General features: G+C 44.0%; 1 protein-coding gene across 1 annotated transcript; it reads right to left on the bottom strand.

Moving 5' to 3' along the window:
- Positions 1–6,201: 6,201 nt before the first annotated feature.
- Positions 6,202–6,570, bottom strand: LOC130868668 (NADH dehydrogenase [ubiquinone] 1 beta subcomplex subunit 4-like). Its single transcript, XM_057760810.1, has one exon. It carries the CDS (start codon positions 6,568–6,570, stop codon positions 6,202–6,204), a length of 369 nt encoding a protein of 122 aa, XP_057616793.1.
- Positions 6,571–11,898: the final 5,328 nt, after the last annotated feature.

The following is an 11,898-nucleotide window of genomic DNA, read 5'->3' as shown; positions in this document are numbered from 1 at the left end:
TATTCCAAACTTTCTTCATCCATTCTTCCATTGAAGGACATCTAGGTTCTTTCCAGGTTCTGGCTATTACAAATAATGCTGCTATGAACATAGTTGAACAAATGGTTCTGTAATATGATAGGGCATCTCTTGGGTATATTCCCAAGACTCGTATTGCTTGGTTCTGGGGTAGGTTGATCCCAAATATCCTGAGAAACTGCCACACTGATGTCCAAAGTGGTTGCACAAGTTTGCATTCCCATCAGCAATAGATGAGGGTACCCCTTCCTCCACAACCTCTCCAGCAAAGGCTATCATTGGTGTTTGATTTTATCCATTCTGACAGGTGTAAGGTGATATCTCAATGTTGTTTTGATTTGCATTTCCCTGATCACTAAGAAGATTGAGCATGACCTTAAGTGTCTTTTGGTCATTTGAACTTCTTCTGTTGAAAATTCTCTGTTCAGTTCAGAGCCTCATTTTTTAATTGGGTTAATTAGCATTTTAAAGTCTAGTTTCTTGAGTTCTTTATATATTTTTGAGATCAGACCTTTGTCTGTTGTGGGGTTGGTGAAGATCTTCTCCCAGTCAGTGGGTTGCCTTTTTGTCTTAGTGACAGTGTCCTTTGCTTTACAGAAGCTTCTCAGTTTCAGGAGGTCCCATTTATTCAATGTTGCCCTTAGTGTCTGAACTGCTGGGGTTACACATAGGACGCGATCTCCTGTACCCATATGTTGTAGGGTACTTCCCACTTTCTCTTCTATCAGGTTCAGTGTGTTCAGATTGATATGGAGGTCTTTGATCCATTTGGACTTGAGTTTTGTGTATGGTGATAGATATGGGTCTATTTTCATTCTTCTACAGGTTGACATCCTGTTGTGCTAGCACCATTTGTTGAAGATTCTTTCTTCCATTCTATAATTTTAGCTCCTTTATCGAAAATGAGGGGTTCATAGGTTTGTGGGTTAAAATCCGGGTCTTCTATATGATTCCATTGGTCGACTTCTCTGTTTTTATGCCAATACCACGCTGTTTTCATTACTGTAGCTCTGGAATAGAGTTTGAAGTCAGGGATGGTAATGCCTCCAGAAGTTCCTTTATTGTATAAGATTGTTTTGGCTATCCTGGGTGTTTTGTTTTTCCATATAAAGTTGATTATAGTTCTCTCGAGATCTGTGAAGTATTTTAATGGGACCCTGATGGGGACTGCATTGAATCTATTGATTGCCTTTGGTAGAATTGCCATTTTTACTATTTTGATCCTCCCAATCCAAGAGCAAGGGAGATCCTTCCATTTTCTGGTATCCTCTTCAATTTCTTTCTTTGATTCCTTATAGTTCTTGTCAAATAGATCATTCACTTCCTTGGTTAGAGTTACCCCAAGATATTTTATGCTTTTTGTGACTATCATGAAAGATGATGATTCTCTGATTTCCCTCTCTGCTTCCATATCCTTTGTGTATAGGAGGGTGACTGATTTTTTGGAGTTCATCTTGTATCCTGCCACATTCCCAAAGGTGTTTATCAGCTGTAGGAGTTCTTTGGTGTAGTTTTTGGGGTCGCTTATATACATTATCATGTCATCTGCAAATAACGGAAGTTTAACTTCTTCCTTTCCAATTCGAATCCCCTTGATCCCCTTATGTTGTCTTATTGCTATTGCTAAAACTTCAAGCACTATATTGAAGGGGTATGGAGAGAGTGGACAGCCTTGTCGTGTTCCTGATTTTAGTGGGATGGCTTTGAGTTTCTCTCCGTTTAATTTGGTGATAGCTGTCTGCTGGGAGCGGATTTGAGTGGCCGCCATTACAAGATGGTGCTTGGCCCTGGCCTCGCTTGTGAACAACTCCATATTAGGCAATGCAGTGGAACCGTGCCTCTCACATGCACAGTGGCGATGATGTGCTTAGGGCCCATCCCGTGGCCAGGAGCATCGGCAGGCGCACATCAGCCAATCCAGGCACGACTCGTTCCCTTAACCCCTATATAAGCAGCAGCCGCTTAGTGCTTAGAGCCCCTCACTTCCGCTCTCCCTTCAACCAAGAGGCTCCAATAAAGCATGATTTGGGAAGAATCCTTGTCTGGTGGTCATCTTTTCCTGCTGGTCAGGGAGTTCGCCGCAACTGGTGCTGGAAACCCTGGGCGCTGGGACAAGCTTTGTTACCGAGTGAGGGGCCAAAGAGGATTCAGAACTCCGCATGCAGAGCAGCAACATCGGTGAGTGAGTCTCCCAGGTATGATGATTGCTGGGGTTGCACCTGAGGGGTTTTGCTTGATCTTTTGGCCCTCGTGATTGTTGTTTTTCCGTGCTGCTTTTGGTTGCACAGGGAAGGGAGGAGGGCACTGCAGGCACACCAGGACAGCCTATCAGAGTCGGATTCAAAAGGGGGGGACTTAGGCAGGTCTAGACCGAAAAGAATAAAGATAAAAATGATAGTAAAAAGGAAAAGGATAACAAGATAAAGGGTATACCTAGAGAAGAAACTCAAGAGGACCCTCAATGGGAGGAAGGGGATGAAAAGGAGAAAAACCGGCTTTACCTACTCCTCACAGAGTTCGCTGACTTAGATTTGTCGAATGATGAACTCAGCTCACAGGAAGAGGGGGAGCTAGAGGAGGAGGCTGCTAAGTATGAGGAAGAAAGGTATGAGCGGGACTATCGCCGTCCCCCGGCCTATAACCCACCCGATGCTCGCGCGCCGATGGAGGGTGTGTCTCGCCCCTCGGCACCGCCATTAGGTGCACAAACAGCTGAACCAGGAAGGGGTTGCCATTATATTAGCCAGAGCACCTGGGCACGCTTAGCCTCAGCATACCCGGTGATGGAGGATCCCGTCACCCATCATAGGTGGTATGAGCCAGTGCCATATAAACAACTAAGAGATCTGGTAACAGCAGTTAAGGATTTTGGGGCTATTGCAGATTATCCAATCGCCCTCCTGCGCAGACTTTGCACCTCGGTGCTGACGCCTACAGATTGGACAGAGATGGCTAGGGCCTGCTTGACTGGGGGACAGTTTCTGGATTTCAAGTCTCTGGTTGCCGATAGAGCCCATACCCAGGCTAGAATTAATGCTCAAAATGGTCATCATGATTGGACAGCTGATATGCTTCTGGGACAAAGACAGTTCACTGGCAACCAGGTTGGATTCCCTCTAGAGGTCTATCAGCAGATAAGTGATATTCACTACAAGGCCTGGAAGGCGCTCCCCAATAAGGGGGAGGTAGCTGGCAATCTAACCAAAGTTATTCAGGGGACTGTGGAGCCGTTTTTAGACTTTGTGGCTAGGATGATGGAGGTTGCAGATAAAACGTTTGGCAGCTCTGAATACACCTTGCCCTTTGTGCAGCAGATTATTTTTGAACAAAGTACCAAGGAATGTCAGAGAGCCATAGCACCAATCAGGCACAAGGGACTGGATGCCTGGATAAAGGCTTGTAGAGAGATCGGGGGGTCCCTTGACTAATGCGGGACTTGCAGCCGCTATGCTTTCAGCCACAAAGTCAGCCCGTGATAATAAAGGAAAAGGGTGTTTTCGCTGTGGCCAGTTGGGGCACCTTAAACGAAACTGCCCCAACGGCAGTGGGCTGCCAGGAACAGCCGTGAAACTGGGCCCACGTATGTCTGGTACTTGTCCCCGCTGTAAAAAGGGAAAGCATTGGGCTAATGAATGTCATTCAGTTAAGGAATTTAACGGCCATCCCATCCCACAAACTTCCAATCTTGAGTAAAAAAACGGGATGAGGAGCCCTCAACCCCGGGGCCCAAAAATATTTGGGGCATTTCAGACTTCAGTTCCAGCCCAGAACCCACTAGGATCAATCCACCAGTCCAGAGGGCAACCATCGGTTCTGCAGGGATGGACCTCTTTGCCACCTCCAGAATGGTACTGACCCCGGAGGTAGGTGTCCAGATATTGGGGACTGACATGTCCGGCCCCTTGCCACCGGGCCATGTGGGGATTATCCTGGGGCACTCCTCATCCACAATGAAAGGTTTGGTTGTCCTTCCAGGAGTTATTGACCCTGATTATATGGGGCAGATCAAGCTCCTTTGTTATTCTCTCAATGGTGTCATCTCTATCACCCCTGGTGATCGGCTTGCACAATTGTTAATTTTGCCTTCTCAGCATGAGAAGTTTCCCTCCACGGGCGCATCAAGGGGGAGTGCTGGTCTAGGCTCTACTGGAGTTGATCTCACCTGTTTATCAATGGCCTTGGACAATAGGCCTGTTTTACAGTTGATAATTGAAGGAAGGACTTTCTCAGGCCTGGTGGATACAGGGGCAGACCGAAGCATTATCATAAACCAGGACTGGCCGAAACAATGACCCTTGCAACAATCCTCCCAGTCCTTACAGGTGCTGGGATATGCATGGACTCCATGCATAAGCTCCAGAAAACTAACCTGGAGGATGGAGGACCAACAAGGAAAGGTCCAGCCTTTTGTGGTAGATCTCCCGATCAGCTTATCGGGGAGGGACATCCAACAGCAGCTCAAGCTCAGATTAACCAATGAGTTTTCAGAAAAAAGCAAGGATATGATGCGGCAGCAGGGGTTTGTTCCCTCACAAGGTTTGGGGAGGTGCCTTCAAGGTATACCCCAACCGATTCTGCCAACCAGCAAAACCGATCGAAGGGGACTGGGTTTTTCCTAGGGGCCACTGACATGTCGGCTTCTATTATAAGATCCTTGCCCATACCATGGGTAACAAACAAGGCAGTATGGGTACCCCAGTGGCCCCTTTCCCAGGAAAAACTGGAAGTTGCTAGACAATTGATTCAAGAACAGTTATTACTAGGTCATATTGAACCATCTGTTTCTCCATGGAACACCCCAATTTTTGTTGTAAAAAAGACATCAGGAAAATGGAGATTACTTCATGATTTGAGGGCCATTAACAGTCAGATGCAAGTTATGGGCTCAACCCAGAGAGGCCTCCTGTTGCTATCAGCATTGCCAAGGGGTTGGCCTATCATGGTCCTGGATATTAAAGATAGTTTTTTCTCCATTCCTCTATGCCCACGAGATAAGGAGAGATTTGCTTTCACTGTACCTTCTGTCAATCATGAGCAACCGGATGCCCATTTTCAATGGCGAATTCTCCCACAGGGAATGGCCAATAGTCCCACTATGTGTCAGCTATTTGTGGATTCTGCCTTGATGGCTGTGAGGCAACAATACCCTTTTGTTAGAATTATTCATTACATGGATGATATCTTATTGGCAGCAGCGTCGGACGCTTGAAAATGCTTTTCAAAAGACAATTCAAACCTTGGAGGCATATGGGTTAACCATAGCCCCTGACAAGGTACAAAGTTCTATGACAGCGAAATTCTTGGGATCTATTATTTCTCCCGATGCCATTTGTCCCCAGAAAGTTCTTATATGGACTCAGCATTTAAAAACTCTTAATGATTTTCAGCAATTGCTTGAGGATATTAACTGGATCCGGGGGTATCTTTACATACCTCGGTCCAAGCTGTTGCCTTTGTTTTCCATCCTGGAGGGTAATCCTGAAGTAACTTCCCCTCGCTCCTTGACACCTGCGGCCATGCACTCCTTGCAAGAGGTTGAGAAAGCCCTATCCCAGGCTCAATTACATCGATATGATCCCTCTTTGCCTATTCTCTTGTGCATCTTAAAGACGAGACATTCACCCACAGGGGTCCTGTGGCAAACAGGGCCCTTATGGTGGTTGCATGGCAATTCCATTGGGGCAAAAACACTTAGGTATTACCCCAACTTGGTGGCTGTTCAGGCTCTAAGTGGCATAAGGTTTTGTTTGTCCTCCTTTGCAAAAATGCCCGACAAATTAATTATACCCTATACCAAGGATAATGTGGAGACTTTGGCTGCCACCATGGATGATTGGGCCCTTTTGGTCTGCGCTTTTCCAAATATCATAGATAATCATCTCCCTAAACATCCCATCCTAAGTTTTGTAGAAAATAACTTGGTCTATTTCCCCCTAGTGACCTCCCTAAGACCAATAGTGGGAGCCTTGACTATATTTACTGATGGGTCCAAATCAGGGAAAGGTGCTATGGTGGTGGGTAATCAACCACCGGAGGTTTTCATCTACCAGCCCAGCACCCCCCAGGCCACAGAATGTCTGGTGGTGTTAGAAGTTTTTTTTTTTTTTTCTGTTCAGCGATAATAGATTTATTAATACAAGGATAGTGTCATCTTTGCTAAACTTAATAGGAGATATTCAAAGTTCAGTCCAATTTTCCTTCCTGGATAAGTTTTTCCTTTCTGTCCCTGTCTGTTTTGAAAATGTAGTACCAGAAGATGAGAGGGCCAAATGCCGCCACAGCTCCTAAAAGTGAGTTCTTGGGGGTGGGTCTGAAATTATGATAAATATTTGTTGATCTTGCATAGGTCCAACGAATCAAGGCAGGATCTTCGATGTGTGTTTGGCGTTTGGGGTCATTGTACTGATGCAGATATTCCCGTTTAAGCCGGGCCCTTATGCTCAAGCGCTGGAGCTGCGCCTTTCGGGTCTCCGGAGACACATCATACTCGGCTGGGTTGAGGGTTTGGGGGAGAGTGGCCAGAGGTGCAGGTTTATACTTGGAACCCGGCATCTTGGCTGCCCGCGCACATCTGCGCCTGCGCCGTGTTAGAAGTTTTTAAGAGATTCCAGGAGCCTTTTAATTTGTTCTCAGATTCTCAATATGTGGTTAATGCTGTCTCTTTGCTTGAGATAGTTGCCTCGGTTGGCCAGGCGAGCCCAGTATCCAATATTTTGTTGCAAATTCAACATTACATCTTACAGAGGAATAATCCGTTTTATATTGGTCATATTAGGGCACATACCTTATTACCTGGCTTTATGTCAGAGAATAATGCCAAAGCTGATCAAGCTACTAGAGCCATTACTCTGGTTGCAGCTGACCCATTGCAGCTCGCTCAGGAGTTTCATAATCTTTATCATGTACCTGCTGATACCCTTCGCAGAAAATTTGCCCTGTCTTGGAGTAATGCAAGAGACATTGTAAAAGCCTGTTCCTCTTGTGTCACCTTCTTTCATCCTCCTCACATAGGAGTTAATCCCCGAGGCTTGTGTCCAAATTCGTTGTGGCAAATGGATTTAACCCATGTTCCTGAGTTTGGAAAACTTAAATATCTTCATGTTTCTGTCGATACCTATTCGGGTATCATATTTGCCACTCCATTGGCAGGCAAAAAGGTCACCCATGTCAAGACCCACTGCCTAGAGGCCTGGGCGGCTTGGGGCAAACCCAACTGCCTTAAAACTGACAATGGCCCTGCTTATTCCTCAAAAGGTTTCAGCGCCTTCTGTGCACAGCTTCAGGTGGAACATTCCACTGGCATACCCTACAATCCTCAAGGTCAGGGGATTGTGGAGAGGGCAAATAGAAGCCATAAAGAACTCCTACAGAAACAGAAAGGGGGAATAGCGGAGATAGCTTCCCCCAGGAACAGAGTTGCACTGGCACTCTTTACTTTTAACTTTTTGATAGTTGACGGCCGGGGCAGGACAGCTGCTGATCGGCATGCTGCAATGACCCTTGAAGATAAAGGAGAGGCCGTCATGTGGAAGGATGTGTTGGATAACAAATGGTATGGCCCGGATCCTGTCATCAGAAGATCCAGGGGAGCTATTTGTGTTTTCCCGCAGGGTCAAGAGGTGCCTTACTGGGTTCCATGCCGATTGACAAGAACCATTAAGGATGATTCAATTGCTCCCCAGCCAATGGAGGAAGTCCATGATCTGGTCAAAGATGACGCCGCTGCTGTTCCTGATGATGGTGGCGATGACAATCCGGATTCAGGCAGAGCAGAGATGGGGAATACTGTCTGCCTTCCCTAAGCCGATTCCTGTTTGCCACAATGCCGTGATTTTCCCCCGCTTTTTTATTACCAACAAGGATTTGGGCCTCCCCATGTTACAGGCTTTTTGGTTCAATGGAACATTCTTAAAATCTGCTAACGCCCTATAATAAATGGCTCCTCTGCGGGGTTAATGGCAGTTGCTCTGACCTCTCCCCTTTTGTGTTACTTCAGGGAGGGCAGGCTGGACAGAGCAACTTTAGTTGTGCTATCAATACCACTAATAAGTGCAAAGTGAGTAATGGTACAGGCTATTCTGGGCCTCAATGGGCCCCCGCTAATTTCACTGGAGGCTGCAACAAAAGGTTTTCAGATATCAGGAATGTTTTATGAATGCTGCATAGGAGAATGTATAGTCTGCCTTTGGCTAATATGCTGCCTCTGAGCTCAGACATCTTGAGATAAGGTTGTGGTTCTACAAGCGTTAGCCACTTTGGAGAATTGCGATTCACCCCAAGTATGGTTAAAAGGCCAGTAGGTTTGTTCCTTGCTTAGCCTTTGCACTCTCAGAGAGAAATTCTCCATTGCACTGAGGAAGGTATGCATTTTTACTCTGAGTACTGCCTTTGCACCTCCCAGGAGTTTATTCCATTGCACGGGAGAAGGAGTACCAGGAGTTTTGGGCCTCCTTTGTTCGGTCCTCGCATCATGAGGTGAGGACCTGAACGGGAGTAAGACCTTCTCACTGGCCTACAGAGAAAAACAAAAAGGGGGAGCTGCTGGGAGCCGATTCGAGTGGCCGCCATTACAAGATGGCGCTTGGCCCCGGCCTCGCTTGTGAACAACTCCATATTAGGCAATGCAGTGGAAACGTGCCTCTCACATGCGCAGTGGCGATGATGTGCTTAGGGCCAATCCTGTGGCCAGGAGCATGGGCAGGCGCGCATCAGCCAATCCAGGCATGACTCGTTCCCTTACCCCCTATATAAGCAGCTGCTGCTTAGGGCTCAGAGCCCCTTGCTTCCGCTCTCCCTTCAACCAAGAGGCTCCAATAAAGCGTGATTTGGGAAGAATCCTCGTCTGGTGGTCATCTTTTCCTGCTGGTCAGGGAGTTCGCCGCAGCTGTCAGCTTGCTATAAATAGCTTTTATTATATTTAGGTATGACCCTTGTATCCCTAATCTCTCCAAGACTTTTATCATAAAGGGATGTTGAATTTTGTCAAATGCTTTTTCAGCATCTAATGAAACGATCATAAAGTTTTTTTCTTTCAGTTTATTTACATGATAGATTACATTGATAGATTTGCGTATGTTGACCCAGCCCTGCATCTCTGGGATGAAGCCTACTTGATCATAATGGATAATTTTTCTGTGTTCTTGGATTTGTTTTGCCAGTATTTTATTGAGGATTTTTGAGTAGATGTTCATGAGTAAGATTGGCCTGTAATTCTTTTTCTTGGTTGAGTCTCTGTGTGGTTTTGGTATCAGAGTTACTGTAGCTTCATAAAAGGAATTTGGCAATGACTCCCGTTTCTATATTGTGAAATATATTAAGGATTATAGGTATTAGGGCTTCTTGGAATTTCTGGTAGAATTCCGCAGTGAAACCATCTGGTTCTGGGCTTTTTTTGGTAGGGAGGTGTTTGATAACAGCTTCTAATTCTTTGCGACGAATAGGTCTATTTAGATTGTTCACCTGGTCCTGGTTTAAATTTGGTATATGGTATTTACCTAAAAAAGTGTCCATTTCTTTTAAATTTTCCAGTTTTGTGGCATATAGGCCTTTGTAGTAAGATCTTATGATTCTCTAAATTTCCTCTGTGTCTGTGGTTATGTCCCCCTTTTCATTTCTGATCTTATCAATTTGCTTATTGTCTCTCTGCCATTTTATTAGTTTGGCTAGGGGTTTATCAATCCTGTTGATTTTCTCTAGGAACTAGCTTTTTGTTTCCTTGATGCTTTGGAGTGTTTTCTGTGTTTCTATTTTGTTGATTTCAACCCTCAGTTTGATTATTTCCAGTCTTCTACTCCTCCTTGGTGAGTCTGCTTCTTTTTTTTCTAGAGCTTTCAGGTGGGCTGTTAAGTCTCCAACGTGTGCTTTCTCTGTTTTCTTTAAGTGGGCACTTAGTGCTATGTACTTTCCTCTTGGGACTGCTTTCATAGTGTCCCATGAGTTTGAATATGTTGTTTCTTTATTTTCATTGAATTCAACGAAGACTTTAATTTCTTTCTTTATTTTTTCCTTGACCCAGGTGTGGTTCAGTAGTTGACTGTTCAGTTTCCATGACTTTGTAGGCTTTCTGGTGGTAGCATTGTTGTTGAATTCTAACTTTAATGCATGGTGATATGATAAGACACAGGTGGTTACTAATATTGTTTTGTAACTGTGGAAGTTTGCTTTGTTACCGTTTATGTGGTCAATTTTCAAGAAGGTTCCATGAGCTGCAGAAAAGAAGGTATATTCTTTCCTATTTTGGTTGAATGTTCTATAGATGTCTGTTAAGTCCATTTGATTCATTACCTCCATTAATTCTCTTATTTCTCTGTTAGGTTTAAGTCTGATTGACCTGTCCATTGGTGAGAGAGAAGTGCTGAAGTCTCCTACTATTAGTGTGTGCGGTTTGATGGCTGCCTTGAGTTTTAGTAATGTTTCTTTTACGTAGGTGGGTGTTTTTATATTAGGGGCATAGATATTCAGGATTGAGACTTCATCCTGATGAATTGATCCTGTTATGAGTATAAAATGTCCCTCTCCATCTCTTCTGATTGATTTAAGTTTGAAGTCAACTTTGTTAGAAATTAGTATGGCCACTCCTGCTTGTTTCTTAGGTCCATTTGCTTGATAAGCTTTTTCCCAGCCCTTTATCCTGAGTAGGTGCCTGTCTTTGTGGTTGAGGTGTGTTTCTTGTAAACAGCAGAATGTTGGATCCTGTTTTCGTATCCAATCTCTTAGCCTGTAACTTTTTATAGGAGAGTTGAGTCCATTGACATTAAGTGATATTAATGACCAGTGGTTGTTAACTCCGGCTTCTTTTTTAGTAGTAGAGTTTGTGTGTTTTCCTTCTTTGAGTTGTGCTGGTGAAGGGTCTCTAGATGTCTGAGTTATTGTGGTCCTTGTTGGATTCCTTGGTTTGTGATTTTCCTTCTATTACTTTCTGTAAGGCTGGACTTGTGGGTACATATTATTTAAATTTGTTTATATCCTGGAAAATTTTGTTTTCTCCATTTATAGTGAATGAAAGCTTGGCTGGGTAAAGTAGTCTGGGCTTGCATCCATGGTCTCTTAGTTTCTGCAGTACATCTATCCAGGACCTTCTGGCTTTCATGGTTTCCATAGAGAAGTCAGGTGTAAGTCTGATATGTTTACCTTTATAAGTAACTTGGCCTTTTTCCTTTGCAGCTCTTAATATTCTTTCTTTATTCTGTATGTTTTGTGTTTTGATTATTATATGGCGAGGGGATGGTTTTTTTTTTTTTTTGATCCAGCCTATTTGGTGTTCTGTATGCTTCTTGAGCCTTCATAGGTATATCTTTCTTTACGTTGGGAAAGTTTTCTTCTATAATTTTATTAAATATATTTTCTGGACCATTGAGCTGCACTTCTCCTTCTTCTACTCCTACTATTCTTAGGTTTGGTCTTTTTATTGTGTCCCAGATTTCCTGAGTGTTTTGTGATGAAAGTTTGTTGGACTTGCTGTTTTCTTTGATCAGTACGTTTATTTTCTCTATGATATCTTCAGAATCTGAGATTCTCTCTTCTATCTCTTGTATTCTGTTGGTTATGCTTGTTTCTGTAGTCTCTATTCATTTACCTAGATTTTCCATGTCCACCCAGCCCTCTGTTTGTGTTTTCTTCCTTGCCTCCATTTCAGTTTTCAAGTCTTGAACTGTTTCCATTATCTGTTTGATTGTTTTTCCTTGGTTTCCTAGGGTATCATTCACTGATTTATTCAATTCTTCAAACTTTCTGTTATACTTCTCATCGATTTTTATAAGGGCATTTTTTATATGCTGTTTAAGGCCGTCTATCACTTTCATAAAGTCAATTTTTTTCTACTTCCTCTTGATTAAGGTGTTCATGTCCTCCTGTTGTGAGATCGCTGGGTTCTGGTGGTTT

The sequence above is a fragment of the Chionomys nivalis genome, chromosome X (assembly GCF_950005125.1).
Source record: "Chionomys nivalis chromosome X, mChiNiv1.1, whole genome shotgun sequence".
In the NCBI taxonomy this organism is placed as follows: domain Eukaryota; kingdom Metazoa; phylum Chordata; class Mammalia; order Rodentia; family Cricetidae; genus Chionomys; species Chionomys nivalis.
Note: the sequence above shows the minus strand (reverse complement) of the source record. Positions and strands in the feature narration are given on the sequence as shown.

Bases quoted from the DNA above. Each gene is read 5' to 3' on its own strand.
- LOC130868668 (XM_057760810.1), bottom strand. From the start codon at position 6,570: ATGCCGGGTTCCAAGTATAAACCTGCACCTCTGGCCACTCTCCCCCAA.